This window comes from Piliocolobus tephrosceles, chromosome 3 (genome assembly GCF_002776525.5).
Source record: "Piliocolobus tephrosceles isolate RC106 chromosome 3, ASM277652v3, whole genome shotgun sequence".
Taxonomy (NCBI): Eukaryota; Metazoa; Chordata; class Mammalia; order Primates; family Cercopithecidae; genus Piliocolobus; species Piliocolobus tephrosceles.
This window is the reverse complement of record NC_045436.1, coordinates 44,130,849-44,155,462: the sequence shown is the minus strand read 5'-3', so window position 1 is coordinate 44,155,462 and position 24,614 is coordinate 44,130,849. Positions and strand designations below refer to the sequence as shown.

General features: G+C 40.4%; 1 protein-coding gene across 8 annotated transcripts in view; it reads right to left on the bottom strand.

Annotated features, from left to right (window-relative positions):
* ZNF827 (zinc finger protein 827) overlaps positions 1–24,614 on the bottom strand; it is a 175,568-nt gene that overhangs the window by 7,642 nt on the left and 143,312 nt on the right. For all 8 annotated transcript variants that reach the window (XM_023227148.1, XM_023227155.1, XM_023227168.1 and 5 more), the window contains 4 exons: positions 14,269–14,406; positions 10,614–10,785; positions 9,322–9,488; positions 289–480 (listed from right to left, as the gene is read on the bottom strand). In XM_023227148.1, coding sequence (XP_023082916.1) covers positions 289–480; positions 9,322–9,488; positions 10,614–10,785; positions 14,269–14,406 — 669 coding nt within the window. The remainder of the gene's footprint in view (positions 1–288; positions 481–9,321; positions 9,489–10,613; positions 10,786–14,268; positions 14,407–24,614) is intronic.

The window sequence follows — 24,614 nt, the reverse complement described above, 5'->3', positions numbered from 1 at the left end:
CCTCAGACGCCTGACAACTATACCCTTCCAGGCACTGTTCCCCATATCTCCGTGCTAAAAGCAGTTAAATGTACAAACATTGGAGTCAATGTCACCCTCCCCATCCTTCCACCCCATACTCGAATGCAAATTAAGCCAAAAGAAATGCAAACTTTAGGTGAGGCCTAGTATACTGCATCCTGGGCCTATTATCAGTTTCTGACATTGCTCCTGTCCAGGGCTTATTCTCAAGAATGGGTCATCCCGGGTGCAGAGGGTTGCGCAGGCTCACACCCACCTCCTCCTTACCTTTCTCTGGTTTTTCCTCACTGTTCAGTGAGGGCTGGCTCCCAGGCATGACAGAGATGACCAGCAGGTTGTTCCCGCCCTTGTTTTTCTGGGAGCCATCTGAATCATCTTTGCTGTTGGCTGAATCACTCAGGGCTGAGAGGGAGGATGAAGAGGGGCTATTTGATTCGCTGGGGGTCTTCCTGTCTTCCCCTAAAAAATAAGCAAATAACCCAGTCTGTTACTGAGATGAAAATCCTTAGAATGATAGCAACTGAGGGTGACGAGTTGAGCCTCACAGATGCATCATCATTCTGGGAGCACAGGCTCATGTCCCCAGCTCCCCCACCACTGAGGGATCCCAGGCCTTAAGGTACCTACCCGCTTTGTGGTACTGGAGGCCAAAAGCAGGCATTCATTCGTTTGAGAAGTGTTTATTAAGGTCTTCCATGAATTAAAATAAAATGACAGTAATAGCTAAGATGTAGTGAACATGTTACCGCTTTCCAGGAACTGTGTTATACTTTAAATGACCTCATTTTGTTTTTTCAAAAATCCTATGTGGCACAACGGTTATCCGCCCCATTTTACGATGAGGGAATGGAGTCACAGAAAGGTTAATCTGGCCTAGATCACATGGCTGGGAAGTGGTGGAGAAGAGGTTTGAGTTGGTCTGACTCCAGGGTCCGTGCTCTTCATCAGTACACTGGACCCTCTCCCTCAAAGCCAGATACAAACGAGTCAGCAGGCCATTAAAATCTAGTGTCAGAAGACTTCTGTTTCTACTCAAGAGACAGTGTCAGGGACTGGGTTTACCATTACTACTAACAACTGAAAAAAAAATCAGACAAAATATACCAAATGCTAGTTTTCATATCACTGGATGTTAGGCAATGAAGAAAAGTGGTCCCTGAGAGACAGGAAACAAAAGAGGTGAGCCATATGACTGATCAGTTTCCTGCCTTGAGACTCTCCAGGCTTCAGTGCAGAGAGGAGGAACCAGGTGGAACCTGACAGACGCCCTGAGTGGAGGAGACAGAGCTGAGGGTCTGACCAGACTTTGCAAGACGGAGTATCAGAGGGGAAGGGCAGCACAAAAAACAACTCCAGAGACACAGAGAGGGTCCCCCTTGAGTATTCAGCAAAGTATGGATCAGAGCATGGGGATGAAGAAACTACCCATAGTTGGAGGGGGAAAAGCCACCTAAAAGACTTAGAGAATAGTGCCTGGCACTCAGAGAGGGCTAGAAATAATGCCTGTTTCTACTAGTCAGATTGGAAAAACATGTAATTTACAGGGCATTAGGTGGAAAACTAAGAAAGGTCTCTTAGTAGTGGGTTAAACCTAGATAAATCACTGCCTAGTGATCTAGACCTGCCAAAGAATCATGAAAGCAAGACCCCAAAGGAACGAGGTTTCCAGGTAGCTAGCTGCATCTTAAAACAAAGGTCAAGAATATGTATAGGAATATAAAATATTAAGCACCCAACATGGTAAAAATCACAATGTCTGCATCCATAGGTGATCAGATGTGCAAAAAGATAAACACAACTCAAATTGAGAATTATCAACCAATCATAGGTGACCCAGAACAGACACAGTTGTTAGACTTTGCAGACAAGGACATTAAAACAGTGGTGACTGTATTTCATATGTTCAAGAAGTTAAGCAGAGACATGGACGATATTAAAAAGATCTAAATAAAATTTCTACTGATGAAAACTGCAGTGTCTGTTGCCAGCAGTAATCCCATTAGACATGGCAGAGGAAAAGATGAGTAAACCTGAAGATAATAGCTACAGAAACTATCTGAAATGAAACAGAGAAAGGAATTCCCCCAAATGAAAAGAGCAACGGTGAACTGAGGGATGCCTTTGGGAAGCTTAAAATAAGTTTAATTGGAATCCCTGGTGGGGTGGGGAGGGCGGAGATTTGAAAAGGCCAAAAATTTTCCAAATTTGAGGAAAATCATAAACCCATAGATTCAAGAAGCTCAATGAACCTCAAGCATAAGAAACACGAAGAAACCTATACAAAGGAACATCATAAATTGCTCAAAACCAGTGCTAAAGAACAAAATCCTAAAAGTAGTCAGAGGAAGAAAGATATGTGCAAAGGAACAAAAACAAGGACGACAGTGGATTTCTCACTGGAAACTATGCAAGTAAGAAGACTGTAAAGCAACATCTCTAAAGTACTGAAAGATACACTGCCGACCTAAAATCTTATACCCAGTAAAAATATATTTCAAAAATGAAGGCAAGAAACAAAAGCTCACATTAAAACAAATGAAGGAATTCATCACCAGCAGACCTGAATTACAAGAAATGTTCAAAGCCCAGGCAGAAGAAAATGAAATCAGATATAAAACTGATCTACACAAAAGAATGAAGAGGCTGGAAATAATAAACACATGGATAAATTCATAATTTTTAAATTATTGAAATATCTTTAAAAGATAAAAGTAACATTGTTTAAACAAAAATAAGTGTTTTATAGGGTTTATAAAACATTTTTAAAGTAAACATATGACAATAGCATAAAGGCTAGGAGGAGAGAAATGGAAGTCTACTAGTGTGAGGTTCTTCTACAACATATGAAGTGGTTTAATCAATTAACTGAAGTTCTGCTGTGATAAATTAAGATGTACTTTTTTTTGGAGACAGGGTCTCACTCTGTTGCCCAAGCAACGTACAGTAAAGTGATCTCAGCTCACTGCAACCTCCACCTCCCGGGTTCAAGCAGTTCTCCTGCCTCAGCCTCTCAAGTAGCTGGGATTACAGGTGTGCGCCATCATGCCTGGCTAGTTTTTGTATTTTCAGAAGAGACAGGGTTTCACCATGTTGGCCAGGCTGGTCTTGAACTCCTGACCTCAAGTGATCTGCCCACTTTGGCCTCCCAAAATACTGGGATTACAAGCATGAGCCACCGCACCCGGCCTAAAGATGTACATTATAAACCCTAAGTAACTGGAGAGCTAGACTTTGTTCCTGGTTCAAGAGACTTGAGAATGTTGAGATGTCGATTATCCACAAAATGATTTATAGATTCAACGTGACCCCATAGTTGTAGGTTAAGGGAGAAAATATAGGGAGACTATTCTTCAGTTCCCTTCAAATCAGTTAATTAAGCAATCTAGTGACTGTAAATGTTAGAACCTAACTTCCTTTATTAGGAGATTAAAAAATAAGTCCAGCCTGGCCAACATGGTGAAACCCCATCTCTACTAAAAATACAAAAAATTAGCCAAGTGTGGTGGCATGGGCCTGTAATCCCAGCTACTTGGGAGGCTGAGGCAGGAGAATCACTTGAACCTGTGCAGGCAGAGGTTACGGTGAGTGGAGACGGCGCCATTGTACTCCAGCCTGGGCAACAGAGCAAAACTCTGTCTCAAAAAAAAAAAAAAAATAATATATACACACACACACACACACACACACACACACATATACACACACACACACATATATATCTATGTGTATATATATATACACACACACATATATATACACACACTCCTAGAGTGTAAAATTATTGGTGTCATGTTTACTTTTATTCCATTTTCAAAATTTTCTAGAGTGACCATATTTTTTAAAGTTTTTAAAAAGAGAAAGGAAGAAATACGTATCCACTTACAATGTTTTCAAATCCTGTTCCTGTCAGAACTGCACTTAGGGTCCAGGGCAGATAACTCTTACTTCAGTTCACAATTTTAAAAATCTTGCTCCTATTAGAACTGCAAATATGTGACCTCAGTCACTGATCATGAGGAACAATGGCATATGACTTCAGACTACAGACTCCTCTCTTGGTACAAGAAAGCTGTGTGAAAACTAGTACCATTATTGCCAGTTGCTTATCTTATATATTTAGCCAGCTTAGTTACATTTTCTAGATAGAACATTTTCAGTGGAGACCCTGAACCCCTGATATTGCAACTCCATCTTCTAATACTGGCCTGTTGCAAGTGATTCTTTTAAATTCGTTTTTAGAATTAAAACATATTAATTTCAACTACCATCTCTAAACATAGATTCAAGTACCCTTAGGCTTAAGGCACAGGCAGAAATACCTAAATTAATAAATTTATAAAGATACAATGTGCTGTGCCAGCCACTCTGTGATGCAGCCCAGCCTGCTCAATGTGTAATCCCTAGTCCAAACAGCCTCCCCTGTTTCTGTCCTCATCTTGTTTTGCTATGTCTGTGGAAAGAGTCATGGTGCCCTTGCCAGCCAAGTCCAAGGCTAACTGTGACCCAAGTGATCATTTACCTTCTTCAGCATCACAAAGATCTTGGTGAAGGACACCTGTGCACAGGTGATGCAACTTCACACACTAGGACAACTAGCTGAAGAGAACTTAAAAAACAAAACAAAACCCCTAATTATTGCACAATTTAAAACATCACAAATTAGGAAATTGAAACCATAAAAAAAATTACCAATCATCTTGCTGCCTCAATACAGGCACTGTTACATTTTAGAGCACTTCTTTTCATTCTTAAAAAAGTAAGCACTTCTACTTTTAAGTTGTTGCCATTAAGGTTAAGAATAAAGACTCTAGATCCAGGCTGGGTGCAGTGGCTCATGCCTGTAATCCCAGCACTTTGGGAGGCTGAGGCAGGTGAATTGCCTGAGGCCAGGAGTTTGAGACCAGCCTGGCCAAATGGCAAAACCCCATCTCTACTAAAAATACCAAAAAACAAGCTGGGTGTGGTGGCCCTTGCCTGTGATCCCAGCTACTCAGGATGCTGAGACACAAAAATTGCTTGAACGTGAGAGGTGGAGGTTGAAGTGAGCCAGGGTCACGCCACTTTACTCCAGCCTCAGCAACAGAGTGAGACCCTGTCTCAAAATAAATAAATAAATAATAAAAATAAAAACTAGATCAGAATATGTGAGTTTGAATCTCACCTCTACCACTTAGTAGCTGTATTATTTTGAACAAGATACTTAACTTTGTGCCTCAATTATCTCATCTATAAAATGGGGACAATATCAGCACTTGCCTCATAAGGTTGTCGTGATAATTAAATAGGTTTTTATATGTAAATCACTAAGAACAATGTCTGGATCATGGTAAGCATTATAGAAAATATTATTATTCTATTATAAAACATACATAACAAAATGTAATAATAATGATAACTAATACTTTGTATTTTCCCATGCTATTTTAGATATTTGTACATAGTTGGCTCTCAAAAAATTCATGAAAATGTTTGCATTGTTTTAAATGATTGTATTATATCCATGGAGGGGATCAGTCTACTTAAATAGTTCCTTAAAATGAAACTTAAAGTTAAAATTAATATTTCACTGATTGAATATTTTCCCACGAATAAATTCCCAGAGATGGGATTACTGGGTCACAGGGCATTACATTTTAAGCCTCTTGGTATATACAGCTTAATTAGCTTCCAAGGAGTTTTACCACTCTGCAGGGCAACAGCAATGTGAGTACCAGCATCATCCCAGCAACAGGGAGTATTAATACCAAATGTTCTCCTAACTTAACAGGTGGAATATAAGCCTCGAGTTTTAGCTGGACTGCCAGTGAGGTTGTACGTGTTTCCTTATGTAAGTGGTTAGCTTTTATTCCCTTCATTGTGAATTGACTGCTCATGTCCTCATATCCTTTGCTAATTCTTCAATTAGAGGCCTAAAGCTTTTCTTAACAGTTTATAGGAATATTCCATGTAGTAAATATATTAACCTTTTGTCATTTTTGTAAACACACTTTTTCAGACCCAGGTTTTGGTTTTGCTTCTCTTTTTCTGTTATTTTTTGCAAACTGAGGAAATTTTTATGTGTCAAATCTCTTGATTGTTTTCATTTGTGCTTTATTTTATCACTTAAGCTTTTACAAATCCTTCTCGCTCTGTAAGCTTGATAAATATTCTATTTTCTTCAGGCTTTTCTAGGGCTGGCTTGTTAATAGGGATTCTGTAAGTTATCTGGAATTTATTCTGGTGTCAATGTGAGGTGAGGTATTGGTGGCTGTATTTTCCAAATAGCCATTCAGATTCCTCAATGCCATTTATTGCAACATTTAGAAATTGCAGCAAAATTTGCATTGAAGAAGTCACAAGCACCAGAGGGGATATTTTCCCCTTGTTGATATTCTCTGCAGGGACAAGACACCAGACGGTGGGAGAAAGGTGAGGAGGGGTCACTATGCGGAAACGCCTAATGAGAGGACAGTTCCTTAGGTACCCCCTTAACATCCCACTCACAGGCATGCCTGGAGTAGCAGAAACCCATAAGAAAATGTGAGAAAGCATGGGTTCTATAGGAGACTAAACAAAATGTGTGCTGTTGATTAGAGCTCATCCTGGAGATCACAACTTCACTTAAGTAACAAGATAGCGTGGCAGATTTCCTAAGGTACTGAAATAATAGGTGACTTTTCCTAAGACAGGAAAATCAAATTAGAGAACAAGGCTCATAGAATTAGAGAATCTTAGGCCTAAGGGCATCTCCTGCACATCTGAAAATATAGGGAACAGATGGAGGCCCAGATAAGTTAACTGAGGTCCTGCATTCACAGTACTACTACTGGTACTATAGGGTCTAGGACCTGGATCTAGAATTCAGTGTGTGCTTTCCTCCATGCCAAGTAACTGCCACATAGATTACAGAAATAAGTCACTAGGACTCTTAAGGTTCAAGCAACGGCCGTGTCTGAGTAGTTTTCTTACTTAGCATGCACAAATGTGCATAGATGAGCTTGCACACAAATATATTCATTCACTGAAGGAACACTGATTCCCCACTTGTACTGTAGGGCCTGTTCCAGGTGCTGAGATACAGCAGTGAGTTAGACAAGCTCCCTGTTCTCGGGAATACATACTGCTATATATGTCATATAACATATATATTGCTTTTTATGTTATATAGCGTATATATTGCTTCATATCATAACTTTGTAATAATCCAACTTACTAATTTACAAATTTAGATTGATCTATTTTGGGTCAAACCCAAACACCTCAAAACTATATTAAAAATAGGAAACCCTTGCTGTGAGACCACTAGCTTATAACAGGGATCAGCAAACTACAGTCCTTGGGCTCAAATGAGCCTCCTGTTTTTAGAAATAAAGTTTTATTGGAACATGACTACGCCCACTCATTTGCATATTCTCTAGGACTACTTTCAAGTTTCAACAGCCGAGTTGAGTACTAGTGACAGAAACTGTATGACCTGAAAGCCTAAAATATTTACTATTTGCCCCTTTGAAAAAAGCTTGCAGGGCCCTGGTTTATAAACTAGGTTTTAATCTTATTCTTAGAGCAGCAGCAGCATTAAAGGCTCCTACTGAATTAAAAAAGAAACTTCTTTAATACATTTCACTCTTGGGTGACTGTACTAACAAACAAGATATTCTTTCCTGCTAGACAATGAGCCCTGAGCCCTGCTACATCAGAGAGAACAAGATCTTTGCTTCATTCCCTGTGGTAATTACGAGGTATGTGTTTGCACTGGTTAGTTGTGAAGTTTCCACTCATGACAATTACGCGATGACAAGTCCAGCTTCTTCCTAGTCATTGGTTTCTACGGTTTCTGTATGGTGGTATGGGTGCGGAGGGGGCTTTGGAGTAGGATGGGAAGGAGGAAGGTTTTCAGCTGGGTTCAGGTATACTTTGGGGTAAAGAGGGTTAGAATGAAGGTTAACAGAAAGGAGAAAAAAAAGATTATCTGAAAAGCCAGTGGTAATGGAAAAGAGTTTGGCCTTTTCCTCCATTAGCCACTCCAGAAATGCTGAATTTAATTTGTCTTCAACATGGGTTTCCCAGCTCACCTGCTGCCCACAGGCTAATGTGGTTACAGTCAGACAACTGACTGTAAAAATGGCACCTTCTCACTCAGCATAACAGCTCTCTGCAGACCTCCAAGTCATAGCTGCTCAATTTACTGACAAAAACAAGCTTTTATTACTGTTGGCACCACTGAGCCAAAGTGGCCAGAGAAGCATAGAGAGATCCTTCTCTGCCATGTACATCGTCAGCACAACTGTCAGGGAAATTCCCCTTCCCGACTCCTTCAAGTGCTGATGAAGTGAGGGGCTGATCCAACACCCAGGGCTGGCAATCAGCAACATCAGCTCTTAATTTGTAAGCCCTGCAAATGCAGGGGAGCTCCTCCTCATTCTCACTTAATGACTCCTTGCTGGTATCATTTGTAACCATCACTTGTGAGCGTGTAATTGCATGGTGAAGTCAGAATGTTAACATCAATAAATGGAAGAAGTTAAGCAGAATGGCAAGAAGCTTAAATAACAGGCGAGCACTGGTGAAGCCTTGGCCATGGCCTAGACAGTGATGGGTTTGTTTCAGGAGAATCTGGTTTTCTTTGGCTGTGAACACACATGCCATGCGTCATTAAGGAGAGCGTCAGGGCTGCAGTTTCACTGGAGAGGAACGGAGCCTACAGAAGTAGGTGTGCAGTGCCCTGGCACGGGAAAACAGAAAGGTTCAAAGCTCTGCCAAGTGTTTCTCGGGGCTGTCAGAACAGCAATGATACAAAGAGCAAGCTCTGGAATGAAAACTGTTCTGGGCTGAGTTTCAGTAGTCACTGAAACTAGTGACTGCAGCAACCCCTCGTTGCTGACCTTGGATGGAATACCCCACCTCCGTTAAGCCTGTTTCTTCACCTGTACTGTACAGTGTGATTAACAGTAGTATTCACTTAGAGGGTTGCTATGGGGCTTAAATGAGAGCCAGTGTGCAAAGGCGTAAGACTGGGGCATTGAAAGACTGTCACATATGGTGATGAGGAAGAGGATCAGGATGAGCAACAAGCAAAGAGCTCGGCACCTCTCAACCACATCTGAACTTGGGAGTCTTTCAGAGCAGTGAGGCACAAGGCATGCCACGAAACAGTATTATGACTACAGGGAAATGTGGCTCTCATGCCTTGGGAAAGTCCTTCCTTCCATGGAAGGAAAGGGCAATGTCTCAGGGTGGTGGGGATGCTTCGGCCAGGTGGCAGGTGCTCTGGGGTGCAGGGGATGGAGGAGGAGTGTGAGAAGGACAGACAGGAATGGTCACCTGTGTGCTTGGTGCCAATGTGAGTCTTTATCTCTGCTTCCTCCATGGTGACAAAGTCGCAAGCAGTGCAGCAGATTGAAAACATCCACTGCTCCTTGTCCACGTGGAGTGACATGTGGCTGACAAACTGGACATTGAGCTCTGTCTCAAATCCACACACGTGACAACTACATGAAAGGGTAAAAGAAAAGAGGGGGAGAGAAAAGGGTGACACATACTTCTAAATGTGGGCTGTCCATTTATACACAGTACACTCAAGAAAACTGGAATTTGAAACACATTTGTCTTTCCACCAAAAGATTTTGCATTAGAAAATTCTTCTGCTTTCTGGGATGCCTCTAAAGTAGTCACTGTGCCAAACAGACTAAAGCCCAGCATCATGTAACAATCACATATGTGTTATAATGATGCTAAATAATCATAAAGTTAATTTAAAACCATGGATTCCAGATGCTGCACATCACCTAACTGATTTCCTTTGGGCAAGGAGATGCGGGGTAGCGTTGCCAAGGTATTTAGTGGTGCTGGTACACTGATAAACTCGGAGAGCACCTCACAGCCCAGGAGCCTCTCTCTGGCTCTGGAAACCTTCCCCGGTAGCAATGAAAGCACATACAGTTTGTTGTACGGCACTCCAAGCAAGAGGCTACTCTATCTGGGACAACTTCTGATAGAAGCCACCCATCCCTAGAGACATTCCTGCAAAAGGAAGTTTCCACCAATCAGTATGGCATATCTCTAGGGCAAGATTTGATAGACAGCCAGAAACTTGGGGGTTTTATGGCAATCCAACCAATACTGATTCATGATTGAATACAGAAATGAAACATAAAATCCAGGTACTAAAGGGTGATACAGCCAAGGGGAAATATGTAATGCTTCTGGGCTATTTCTCTGGGGTTCTCAGATTTACATTTCCTCAGCTTTTTTTTTTTTTTTTTTAAACAATTCTTAGGGAGCAGCAACACACTCAGTTACAAAGGTTGGAGCTTCTGAGCTGAACAGACCTAAAAATTCATCGTCCCCAGAGCCCAGTCACTGCCTGGAGCTCCACCCCAGAGAGCCACCTCTAAGACCATTTCTCTTTCAATTAATACTACCAGGAGCACCCAAGCCAAGAGAGGAGTCTGTGCAACTGCAGGGCTCAATCTAAGCAAAGAAATTACTCAATTGAAGGCCAGGCTATGACTGAGAAAAGGAGCCTCGTGATGTATGCCCACAGCAGACAGGTAGGAAGTGTTGAAGCCAAGAGTCTGAGAAAGGCAGACTAGCATGTTCCATCTGCAACTCACCTGTAATAATAAGGATGTTTCTTCCCGTCACTGCCTTCAGACGTGACAGCACTGACAATGTCCTCGGTGTCTGTACTCACCAGCTTCACGGAATGGACGGTCAAGTGCTGGTTCAGATTTGCACGGCACTTAGCAGCATAGGGGCACAAGTGGCATTTGTATTTTCTTTCCTCTGGGGGAGAAGGAACAGGAAAAAGCCCAAATCGTTTTCAAAAAAGGAAGTCCCAACACCTTGCAAGAATCACTTAAAGGTATAAAGGAAAGAATGGTTCAAGTCACATCTCAGATGGCAACAATGGTAATGCCTTGGAATTGTAAGTATCTAAAAGTTTTTACCCAGCAGGTCACTCCTGTATTAGAACTTTTAAATATCTCCGGCTGGGCACTGTGGCTCACACCTGTAATTCTAGCACTTTGGGAGGCGGAGGCAGAAAGGTCCCTAACAACAGGAGCTCGAGACCAGCCTGGGCATCACAGCGAGACTCCGTCTCTACAAAAATTTTTTTAAAAATTAGCCAGGCGTGGTGGCACATGCCTGTAGTCCCAGCTACTTCGGAGGAGGAGGTGGGAGAATTGTTTCAGCCCAGGAGGTCAAGGTTACAGTGAACCACGATCATATCACTGCACTCTTGCCTGGGTGACAGAGGTAAACCTTGTCTCAAACAAAACAAAACAAAAGAAAGAAAAAAAAAGAAAAAAAAAGTCCCAGGACAACTAGAACAGATAACCTGCTTTTTTTTTTTTTTTTTCCTGGACACCCACAGCCCCTTTTCCTGATAAGGTAAGCCCCATACAGGCCAAAATAATATTTTGTGAGTGAACAAGTGTGTGTGTGTGTGTGTGTGTGTGTGTGTGTGTGCACCCCATGTTTCAGTAGTGGATGGGTGCTGAGCGGGGGAGGGGGAATGAAACACAGCATTTGCAGGACTGCAGTGTAAAAGAGGCCTCATCATTTTCCCTAAGCTCCTGGCTTGGGTCAGCCAAGAAATAAGAAAAAAAAAAACTAATGAAATTAAGGGGAAAAAATGCTGTGTGAAATAATTTAATTGGAAATTTCATTTTACATAAATAAAATAAAGAATTTCAATTAATTTCTTAATGGAAACCCTCTCATAAAACTGACAAATGTTTCAGTATCATTTCCAGAGTGGCATTCTGAATTCGTTTGATTAATCAAGCAAATTAAAGTAAAAGGAGCAGGCTTTGCTTTCATCATACAGATAAAGGTAATAGCAGAAGATGAAGGAAAGAACAACTCCAGTGTTCTATCCTTGATGCTTACTTGGTATTACTGAGCCTGGCTTAAAGAAAACACCTGTCTTCTTTAGTTCACAGAGAAGAACATGGAAAAAAAGTTATTCTCTACAAAATGTGAGACCATTATTATTATAGGTGGGCCCCAACATCTTGAAGGGCTGGCATCCGGGCTCCGCAGGGTCAGGGGAGGAGCCCTACCATCCAGATAAAATGTGTCCTTTCTTTAGAAGTTTTGAGTTTGTATGCATAAGTGAGGTTGGTAAGTTTTGTTATTAAGATTATGCATCCTCCATAAAGTGAAACTGTGGAGCTTTTTAAATCTTTTTCTATCATTTGGAAAGGTTTAACAATGTTGGAATTTCCTCTTCTCAAAAGGTTAGAAGGAACTCACCAGGGAAAATTTCTGGACCTGATGCCTTTATTAATGATATGTCCTTCATAATTTTTCCAAATTTCCCTTTGGGAACTGATTGATTCAAGTCCCCCCGCCCCTACTTTGGGTCAATTTTAGTCGTTCTGTTTAAATGATCTACGTTATCTAAGTGTTCAGCTTTTTTTCTTAGAGCTTCATTATTCTCCAATAATTCTTTAACATCTTCCACACTGATGATTAGGCTTCCTTTTTCATTCCTAACTTTGAGTATTTTTGCTTCATTTTCTTAATCAGGCTTAAAAGGATTTATCTATTTTATGGCCATCTTCTTTCTAGATTTTGTTGTTTTATCAATTCCTTAAGATGACTGTTAAGTTCCTCTATTTTTGTCTTTCTCTAATTAAAATGTTTACGTCTATAAATTTCCTCTGACTAGAGCTCTTGCTGTTTGCTCCAGGTTTATGTATGAAGTGTTCTCTGTTTCATTCCTTTTAGACGTCTGTCTAATTCAAACTTTTATTGAATTTTTATTTTCTCCCTTTTTCTTTGGTCCAATTAGGCAGGACGTTTTATTGACCCTTACTTATTTAAAATTTCATTTAAGTATGCTCAGAGAATGTGACCTTATAAATCTCCACTTTTTTGAACATGTTGAAGTATTCTTTGTGGCTAAGTATATAACTAAATTTTGTCTTTAGTGGAATTTAAGATTAAAAATATTAAAAATATAAAAAGAAAAGACACCAGTCTGGGCAGCATGGTGAAACTCTATTTCTACAAAAAACTTTTTGTTTTTTTTGAGACTGAGTTTCACTCTTGTCACTCAGGCTGGAGTGCAGTGGTGTGATCTTGGCTCACTGCAACTTCCACCTCCCGGGTTCAAGCGATTCTCCTGCCTCAGCTCCTGAGTAGCTGGGATTACAAGTGCACGCCACCACACCTGGCTAATTTTTGTATTTTTAGTAGAGATGGAGTTTCACCACTTTGGCCAGGCTGGTCTCAAACTCCTGACCTCAGGTGATCCACCCGCCTTGGCCTCCTAAAGTGTTGGGATTATAGGTGTGAACCACCATGCCCAACAACAAAAACCTTTTAAAAAAAAATTAGCCAGGCATAGTGGCAGTGTGCACCTGTAGTCCCAGCTACTCAGAAAGCTGAGATGCAAGGATCGCTTGAACCCAGGAGGCAGAGATTGCAGTGAGCTGGGATGGAGCCACTGCACTCCAGCCTGGGTGTCAGAGCAAGACCCTGTCTTGGGAGGAAAAAAAAGACAAAATTAATCTTGTCCTATTAATACTTCCTGTCTTGCTTTTTAAATTTTGTGTGATGTACGAAACCTTTATTTTGAACTTCTCTTTATCATTTTGTTTTTGTGTTCCCTGTAAAGAAGATACATCTGGATTACTTAAAAACCTGATTTCAATGTAAAAATGGAAATGTTTGATTTTATTATTTCCATCTTGCTTTATGTTTACTACTGATTTTACCTTATGTCTTTTTGTCTTCAATTATTTTTGCTGGGTGGATTAAGTGACTATTTATTCCTCCTTGTTAACTTGGTTGCCTTCCCTTTCCCAACTCTCAGAACCAACCATATTTCTCCACAATTACATGTAAATAAAGGCAGAAGCTGTTTCTCCACCAAGGTGCCTTTTCCCTGGCTGCTCTGACCCATCACAATAAGATAAAACCAGTAAGATGGAGTGTGTACCCCTGTCCTGCACTCTCAGGATGAGCTCAATATATTTTTTTTTACAGAGTTTAGGAATTTTACCGGAATAAACCTAAATTGTGTATATTTTCTCATCAGTCCTACTTGGAACTCAATGAACCCTTTCAATACAAATAAAAAAGCCTTTCCAAGGTCTTCTTTAAACATGCCAGGCAAAATGGCTTGAAAATGTCAGGATAAACACATTCCCAGCACTTCCTGTAATGCCTCTCTTAGAGAAACTCAGCTTCTGGAGAGTAAAGAAGTTGGTGATGGAGCATGGAGGGCTGACAGCCCAGGCCCCACTCACTCACCTGTGTGCAGCGACAGGTGTCGGGACAAGGTCTGCTGTCGGCCAAACACTTTCCCACACACGTCACAGGGAAAAAGTTGGTCATTGAATTTCCAGGATGGTAATCCATTCCCTGCCTCTAGGACTATCTTTTCTGTTTCTGGGTCAAAAGAACAAAGCATCATGAGAAATAAGGCAACAAGAATACATTTTCTGTTAGTCAACATTCAGGATTTCAGCAGAGCCTTCTCTCTGAAGAACGTGGCTAGTAACTGCAAATGAGTCTCCGGAACTGGTTTTCATGCTCATTTCCTGTCTCTAAGAAGGCCATTCTTGAAAGCTGTGGTGGCAAGTGGATTCCGACCCCCGTCAAATCTTCAGTATTTTCTCTCTTTCATCACTGAAGACCAGTCAATTAACCCTCTAGTCAGTTGATAGCACTGTGCCCAGTATACAGCAGATACTCAATAAATACTTGTTGAATGAGTTGCCTGACTTGCATGTTAAAATTCCAGAAACGTAGGCTCTTGCCACAAGACAGTAAATAAAGGATTGTAGGCTGGGCTGGTCACTCACACCTGTAATCCCAGCATTTTGGGAGGCTGAGGCAAGTAGATCACTTGAGCTGCGAAGTTCAAGACCAGACTGGCCAACATGGGGAAACCTTGTTTCTACTAAAAATACAAAGATTAGCTGGGCATCATGGCGGGTGCCTGTAATCCCAGCTACTTCAGAGGCTGAGGCATGAGAATCGCTTGAACCTGGGAGGTGGAGGTTGCAATGAGCTGAGATCACACCACTGCACTCCAGCCTGGGTGACAGAGTGAGACGCTGTCTCAAAAAAAAAAAAAAAAAAAATTGTAAATCTCAGATTCTGATGTGAAAACAAATGGTGCTATCCCTTGAAAGGAAATATACTTTCATTCTCTTTAAGAAGAAAGCTTTGCTCTTCGTTCCAGTTTGTGCAAAATCCTTAATGAGGAATTTGTGCTAAGTAGACTCAGTGATGACTACCGCACACTGTGCCACAGAAAATTCCCTAACGCAAGAATGAACCAGAATTTCCCCAAAGGTCTCACATTTGGGAAAACAGTGAGTGCCACAAGTTGTCCACCCATAATTCATAGCCATGAATGAAATAAATGGACTTTAATACATTCTCTAATCATCTTAAAGAGTTTTTATTTTCTCATTCTTATCCCTAGGATTACCTTTAATCCTAATTCATGTTTCTTCTTGTGGAACTGTACCAGATTATACAAACATTCCTTCTATGATAATGTCATAAAATAGGTGACAGAGAACACCAGGAAGAGGGAAGGAGACACTTCTAAAAGGACACTTGAATGGGCCACTGATAGGCCTTTCACCTCACTTTGAAGACCAAGACAAATGATACACTAATTTACCTCAGTAAATCATTGCAAATCTCCTTAAAGCACAGTACTGCATTATAGAACTGGACACCATGTGGTGATAATTGAATGGTGGTAAGAACTTCTCACAATCTAAGCAGATGAAAATGCTCACAACACGAGTCAGAGATAACATCAGAAGAAAGAACTTTATTTCACACAATTTGGTTAAAACTGCTTCCCAATACAGGTTTCCACCTGTATGTGGATAAATCAACGGGATCAATTTTCATTTGAATGATTTGCCAGATAGGGTAGTCTAAGGGAAGAAGAAACAAATATGAATGTATGTCTGGAAAGGGGAGGAGGGGAAATGATGGTGAAACTGCAATAATGTTCGCTGTGAGGCACCTGCCAGCAATCCCAACACTGATAAAGCACATGAATTGATTTATCTGTGTTTGTTAAAACACAGCACTTGGGGCCTTAGGGAGAAAAGTTGCTCTTATTAAAGTAGAAATGTGTGACTAAAAACCTCTCAAGGGGAAGAGAATTAAAAAAAGGGAGTTGAACTTCTGAGAACAAGAACTACTCTTAGACGGCTGTCCTTGAGTCCAAGCAGTGGGCATTTCAGCTGTGCAGTGAATTTCAGAATATCAGTAGCTCCTTTTCAGTGTATAATAAAAACAGTGCTTCCAAGAACGATAATGGTAACAATTATAAGGAGAGGTCAAGAGGGTGCAGGGTCTCTTAATACATTCATAACAAGAATGAATGAATTGGGTCAAATACCAAACAAGTAGATGCAATTAAAAATAGATAAGCATCTTAATAAATCCGTCAAGTATCAGTCATGTACTCAAGAAGTTGAAGCATCATGAACTGTCTGATTCCTTCCACTGGTCTTAGAAAATGATGAAAGCACAAATCTCATCATGTCTTGTTCTGTATGCCAACGGCTCCTCAAGGCCAAACTTCTGGCTTCTGAGTCCTTCATGGCCTGGCTCTGGCCACCTCCCACCACCCAAATGCTTGGCAAAGTAGATTGCTTGACTTTTCAGGAACAAACAATTCCCTTTTAAGTGTCATTGCTTTTGAATCAACTGTTCCTCCACCAACAGCTACTCCCCACAACTACTTCTGTACAATAAACTCAGACTCAATTTGAAGCCCCATCTCAGATTTCATCTCCTTGGTGAAGCCCTGCCCAATTCCCAAGGAAGAGTTAGTCATTTCTCCTGCTCTGTCCCAGGGCACTTTTATGAATATTTCCATTATACCACTTTACCTGTTATATCACTTGTTTATATATCTTCTATAAGCTATATATATGCATATAAAGCACCCAGTATAGTCCATCGTGAAGCAGTGCTCAGTCAATACGTCCCCTGGCCTCCCTCCCCTGGGGGATGGGTTCTGTATTATTTATTTGTGTATCCTCAGCATTAGCACAATGTCTGCTACATAAGAGGTGCTTAGTATATATTTGTTGAGTAAATGAATGACTGAATAAAAGGGTCCAAGTGAGGCAGAGAATAGACATTATTCTTATTTTATAGTGGAAAAGACTAATAATTTAGTGGCATTCATTAAGGCCTATGGCCAATTCAGAATGAAAAATCAGGATACCTGCCTTTTGAATTACTGTTTTAACTCAATTTACTAACTGCTTTCATGATTCTATTAGTGGAAATGTTTGCAGTCCTGAGCCATACTCCCAAAGGCTCTAAATTCTTACCTCTTCCCAATAGCATCAAGCCACAAGATGATTCCCTTTATGATGAACTCTGGCAGTTGCTATTTGTCAGTTAACCCAACAGTCATTGTCAACTTTCCTTATCCCCTGACTTCTCCAGCCATGGAAGCAGCTGGGGTAGCCATGTGCCAAAGTTCTGAGAAGGCTTTTGCGTTTCTGTTAAAATGAAGGATATGACTGGTATTGCCCCCTTCTCTTTTCCAGCCTTGATCACAGAAGAAATAGTTAGGACTCTGGCAGCCATTTTGTGAATATGAGGCATGAAGACAAAAGCCAACTGCCAAGGATGGAGAAAGGGAAAGATGGGAAAAGTATAGGTCCTTGATATGGTTTGGTTCTGTGTCCTTGCCCAAATCTCATGTCAAATTGTAATTCCCAGTATTGGAGGTGGGGCCTGGTGGGAGGTGATTGGATCATTGGGGGTGGAGTTCCCATGAATGGTTTAGCATGGTCTCTCTGGTGCTGTTCTCATGATAGTGAGTGAGTTCTCACAAGATCTGGTTGTTTAAAAGTGTGCAGCACCTTCCCCTTCTCTATTCCTACTGCTCTGGCCATGTAACATGTGCCTGCTTCCCCTTCACCTTCCACTATGACCGGAAGCTTCCTGAGGCCTCCCCAGAAGCCAAGCAGATGCTAGCATCATGCTTCCTGTACAGCCTATGGAACTGTGAGCCAATTCAACCCCTTTCTTTATAAATTACCCAGTCTCAGGTATTTCTTGACAGCACTGCAGGAACTGACTAATACAGTCCTCTGTGACATTTCTCAGTAGCTGAATGAACACCAGTAACCACCCACTTCAGGACTTCTTGTTTCGTGAGGGAAATAAGTCCCTGTTTGTTTCAGCCACCGTTGGTTGGGTTTTCTGTTACTTGTAACATCCTTAACTGAAGGCCCTCCCTATGGTTCCTCTTGGTCTTAGGACTTTGAACATTAGGTTCCACCTTTTGACAGGCTTTAATTCCCAAAATCCCCCATCCTGTGAAGAACTCTCCACATTCATTATCAACAGCAACAAGTGTACAGCCAGCTGAACACATTTCCATCTTAATTACCTTCTTCTGTTGGGAAACAAAAACCTGAAAAGCTTCTTTTAGATTACTCAGGAATTTCCTTTAAAAAAAACTTTTTATGAAGCATAATATATGTAACGGAAAAGTGCGCATATCAATAACTGCTTTTAAGTTAGTTCCAAAGTCACAAAACAGTTTGGAATATGGATACTATTTTTAAATTTTTGCTACTCTTCATCTTGATTCCCATATCCCTTAGCATTTGTTTCATTATTTTAAGTAGCTTGAATGTATACTTAAGATTCTCTTCATTTCTTTCAGAAATACTTGTCTAATGGTAACCTCTTTTTTTGTATGGAGTCTCATAGGATGTTGTCTCTTACAAAGCATTTTATTTCTTTTCACACTCTTATGTTCTGATCCCTGGGATAACCATAAATTGCTTCCAGAAATTCCTGGCTACTCAGTATTATGTGATCAGATGTTTTTTCTCCACTTTTCCACCTACGATGTTTGCCTTGAATGTCATTTGGGCTTTTCCTCTTCCTTATACAGGTTTTTGTTTTAAATGAAGCAAACAGGTGTATAGGATTAAGCACTTTTGTACTTATAGTACAGCTGGAAAAATAGGAACACAGTGTAAGGAGAACGATCCCATCTTAGCAATCCGAAAACAAGGCTTTCAGCTCTTCCTATTAGTGGTGAACTGAGGTCTGTCATCCATAATGATGAGGACTAGTTGGTCAAAATACAATACAGCAAACTATGCTTCTTATAACCTAGTTATTCAAGGGGACATGTCTCATTTCATGCATAGGTCCTGGGAAGATGAAACCCATCCAGCATGTCTCCAAAAATTTTCCTTAATTAAACCCATTTGGTAGAATTCAGGAGGGAATTCTATCAAAATCTGCTTGACAAAACATTATATCAAGTAGAGCACTCAGTTATCTTCAGATCCAATTTGTTCATTTTCAGGAGGATAAAAATGAAGCATTATATTCCAGGACCTCTCCAACCCCAGAGTAACCCACAACTTGTACAAAGTTGGGCAACAGTTTCCACAGTAACTAAGTCTCTATCCTGCCCCAAATCTTAGTTCAAGGAGGAACCTGAACGATCATCTTGTTCAATGTTTTCTGTTTTATATATTAGGGAACTGAGGCCAAGAGAACCTAAGTAATTACCCCAGGTAACCTGGCTAGTGACTCTGGGAGAGCAGAGACAGACCCATGGTGTCATTCAAGCTCCTCCAAGCCATATGAAATCAATGCCAAAGTCTACAAACAAACAAAGGAGGGATTTTTCTTCTCTTCCTGTTCTTTGGCTCTGAGTTTAATACTCTTGGTTACACGTGGACATGTGCAGATTTAGCAACAATCCACAGACACTAGCACTTTTCTCCATTTCTCTTCTTAAAAGTGTAAGCCTAGAATATTTCCAGGCACAGAGATGTTAGAAACTCTAATATGTCAAAACTTAGAATAAAGAAGGAACAAGAGGAAGATCAAATAGGGAAGTCCTAAAAGCCAGTCCTCTCTGAGGTAAAGATGGTATTACTGAAGAAAGTTCCCTTGAACCTTTCATTGCCATTGGGGAGCAGTTTTGGTAAAATTAAACAAACACACAAATAAGCAAAACCTCAAAAAACAACAGGGACAAAGGAAAGGACTTTAGTTTGCTTCCTTTCAATTTTAACATAATTTGACCCTATATTTGGTGTATTGTTTGGCTTTGTGGGCACATTTTACTGTGTGAAAAGATCCCTGTATTCTCTGACAAAACAGCTCTCTCGAAGAACCCTCTCTCAACATGATTTTGGTAAAAGAAATGCTAAGACAGAAGGCTTTATTTGGCGACAGCTGTAAGCAAAAGATTGGCCAAAATATGACCTCAATGCGTAAATAACTGTTCAGATCAACTAAATCTCATTACTGAAGAAGAGGCTCTGGGGCCGCTTGGGTTTTCCATTGTGACATGTGGTATTTTGATCACTTCTTTCTTTCATGATCAAGGCTGGAATGTTTTGTTTTGAGGCATACCTCAAACTGAAATTCTGAAATCCTCTGTAGTCTTGGATAGGTTAAAACCTACCAGGTCATTTTCCAGGCAGAAAGCAGAGGGCATGGAACTTTCTGGTCAGACTCTAGCCCTACTGCCTCTGTCCTTTGGTTTCATGGGTTCTGCATGGCCTCTGCTTAAAACAAGCTACCACCTTCTGAGGGCTGCTTGTGAAGCTAAGAGTCAGCTGTGGTTTATGACTCTTCCGGGGTTAATATCTTTGTTCCAGTGCTTGCAGCTCGTCTACATCCCTTTTTAATTTTTTCAGAGTCATTTCAATTTAGGGTTACTTGCCAACATCTACCATTTTAGAATTTCCAGCTCAGAGGATCTATCTTGCCGTGTCACAGCTGTACTGGAACAACAGCCACAATGCAGATGGCTGGCACTGGTGACCTGTCCCATCATTTCATTTACTACTAGTGACCTTACACAAGATGCCAGAAGTGTTGCTCATGCCAGTCCTAACAGACTTACTAGGCTCCCCATGACCACCTCTCTGCAGGTCTTGGTAGGACCAGCTTCCCCTTTAAGTACCATTACACTCACCCAAAAACAGGCTTTTCTGCAGGTCAAGGTGTTGCCTCAATGAACTGCTAAGATAGAAGAATTGAGAAATAGTTTTTGTTGGCTGGGGGCAGTGGCTCAGGCCTGTAATACAAGCACTTTGGGAGGCCAAGGCGTGTGGATCACAAGGTCAGGAGTTCGAGACCAGCCTGGCCAACACTGTGAAAGCCTGTCTCTACAAAAAATACAAAAATTAGCTGAGTGTGGTGGCATGTGCCTGTAGTCCCAGCTACTCGGGAGGTTGAGGCAGGAGAATCGCTTGAACCCAGAGGCAGAGATTGCAGTGAACTAAGACCACACCATTGCACTCCAGCCTGGGTGACAGAGTAAGGCTCTGTCTCAAAAAATAAAAGAAAAAAAAAAAAAGAAAAGAAAAAAGAAATAGTTTTTGTCAATCTGTGCTCAGTTAGAAACACTGGGTGGAGATTGTTAGACATAAAAGAGTTAACAGCCTTGATCTTTGGGCTCATTTCAACCTTCAATGCTTAACAAACTTAGTAAAGTAGAATTTTGCATTACTACTTTCAGAGGGTCCATGCACAGGCCCTGGGAAGATGACACCCATCGAGCATGTCTCCAAAAATTTTTATTGATTAAACCCATCTGATAGAATTCAGGTGACAGTTCTATCAAACTCTGTTTGACAGAGCCTTAGATCAAGTAGAGGACTCTGATACTTCCAATCCAACTCCTTCATTTACAGGAGGACAAAAAAGGAAGCCTGTCGCTCCAGGACTTCTCAGACCCCAGAGCACCCCACATCTTGCATGGGGTCAAGTAACAGTTTCCACAGTAATTAAATCTCCATCCTGCCCCAAACCCAAGATCAAGGAGGAATCTTAACAATCATTTTTTTTCAAAGTTGCTGTTTTACATATAAGAAAACTGAGGCCTAGAGAACCTGAGTAACTACCCCAGGTAATCTGCCTAGTGACTCTGGGAGAGCGGAGACAGACCCACAGTCTGCCTGCTCCTTGAAGCCATATGTAATCAATGCCAACTGCTTAGTAAACAGCTGCTTCTGAAAAATCGTCCCAGGAAAACTGGGTGACCTTTTCTTTTTTTTGCTTAGTGCTGGGTAACAGCTTAAAAAATACTTACTGATTGATTTGTATCGTACATAACTGTGTTTTCTATATCTGGTTCTTTATGCAGGATAGTTTTTTCTACTATTTTAAATCAATAGTAGAAAACTGGACCTTGATTCCTCGGGTAACAGAAATGGCTAGTACTAGGTGCCCCTAATTCCAGTGAGGCTGATCACATAGAACTTGAGCACCATAGGGACCTTCTCTAAGCCTCCAAATGTAGATAGTCACTGCCAGAATCTAGGACAATTGATGTCTGCCATTATAACAATATTTCTTTAAAAAAAAAAAAACTATATAACTGAATCCTTTACAAAATCCACGTATGAAAAGTTGGATATTGCTTCTATGTTTTCCCTGTACTTGTATTTCCAAGATTAGTGGGATCCTCTATAAAACCTTATTGAATAAATGACATAATCACATCACCAAGATCAGGACTATTGTACTGAATGGCAACCTAATTTTATATTACAACTTGGAAGCAAACTGACAATATTGATTCAGGACTCATGTCTAAAGGACCTGGTTATTATCTTGCCCCATTACACAGACCAGTGACCACTTCTATTCTTAATGATGATGGTAGGATTTAAGGTCTTAGCAAATGCCCTCAGAATGTCCCAATGTTCAGGCCATTTATAAATCTTTGTTAGAAAAATAATCAGGCCTGAAAATTATGTCTTTTTTGTTAGTTTGTTTGGCTTTGTGGCAGAAACTGATGTTTATTCACTCAACGTCTAACAGAACTATGCGGGTTTTTGTTTTGTCTCCACGTGGCAATGTGCCCAGTTAAAAACATACCTTCCTTACCAGCTTCCATTGCTAGTAAAGGCTGGTCATGGAACACAGTTCTGGACAATGAGATATAGGTGGCAGTTCCTATAAAGACTTTTGCCCTTCACTCTGCCTCCTCCTTCTTGGCTGTCGGGAGGTACCGCAGCTCTCTTTTAATCATGAAGATGAAGGCCATCGATAATGACGGAGGAGCAGAAAATTAAATGGTGGGTCCTTGACGTTTTCCTCAAATAACTATACCAGTCTTACATTGCCTATTTCTGAATTCTTTATTATGGGAGAAAACAAATCCATAATTGGTTAAGTCTCTGTGGTTAAGCTGAGCATGATTCCAACAAATAAAGACTTAAAGTGTATAGTTTCATCCAGTTTTGGCAGTTTATCTCCATTATGCAAAACAATATTGGCGTTTGTTAAAAGTATATTAAGGAGACCATACATAATTAAAACAATAGCTTATATTTATGGAGGACTGACCACTGCATTAGTCACTATATGGTGCATTTTACACATATGTTTAATATTTAACCTTATAGCAGCACTATGTATTAAGACACTATGATTACCATTCTTATTTTACAACAAAACAAAACAAGAGAACAAAAACAGTATCAAGCTCAGGGTGGCTAAACTCAAGGTCATCTAGCTGGTAAGTGATAGCCTTTCCCATACCCAAATCTGTCTGACTACAAAGCCCATACTCTCAAACATTTATTACATTATACTACAAGACCAAAGAGGAAAATCTAATGGTTCTAATTTATTTCACCAGAGACAGATCTTCTGTCTGTTACAATCTCGATTTGTTCCGCTGTAAATTCACCAACCATAAAGAAGAAGCATCCGCGATCACATAAATCTAAAGAGAGCTTTATTGAGGCAACCTAAATGCTTCCCCCAGGGCCTGCCTGGAGAGAGAATGGTGGAATTTGGAGGCTCTGCCTCATTTCTGTTACCCAAAGCCTCTTTGGCCTCTTCTTTACATCTTTACATCTAGTGAGTTGCTGCATATGAAAAATCTGAGCACCAATTATGTAAATTTTAACCATAAAACTTATTTCAGGTCAGCTTTCACTTGCTCCAGAATGAGACCCGTATAGTCTGTTCTTTCAACTTTTCCCAGTGAAGAAAAATAACAGGCATTCAAGTGCAGAGCTACCTAAAGACTGTATTAGGTGATAGCACATCTTTAAATCCAAAAGTTATCTTCTGTAATTTACTATAAAGTATGGGCACATAAAAGAATACCTTGAGGAAAAACATTATCATTGGGCAAATAGAAGAATTTCCTCTTTTCGCTTGTTTGTTGTTGAACTAGGTTTTCAATATATATTAATATTTACTGAGTAAGTGAGGAAAGGAATAAACGAAATGAAAAGAGCAGATCACTATAATTAAAAATTTAACAATTCTAAAATACTCTAATATTCTAGAAATACTCTGAGTTTAGAAAGTAAATCCAGACTTTCTAAAATACTGAACTTTTAATGTTAATTTACTCCTGAAATTTTGCAATGTGCTATGCATCATACCTACAGAGTTTTTAGAATACTGAATATATTTCTTTTTAAAATTCAAGTCACAGTCATTTCCAAATATTATTCAAGTAAGCCTCTAGGGATCCTGCAGTTCTCTTCACTAAGATTGGAATCCACTGGTATTCTCAATTATTCTAGTCTTCTTTTCTTATGGACAAGCCTTGATCATATCAACCATTCCTTTAAAGATTT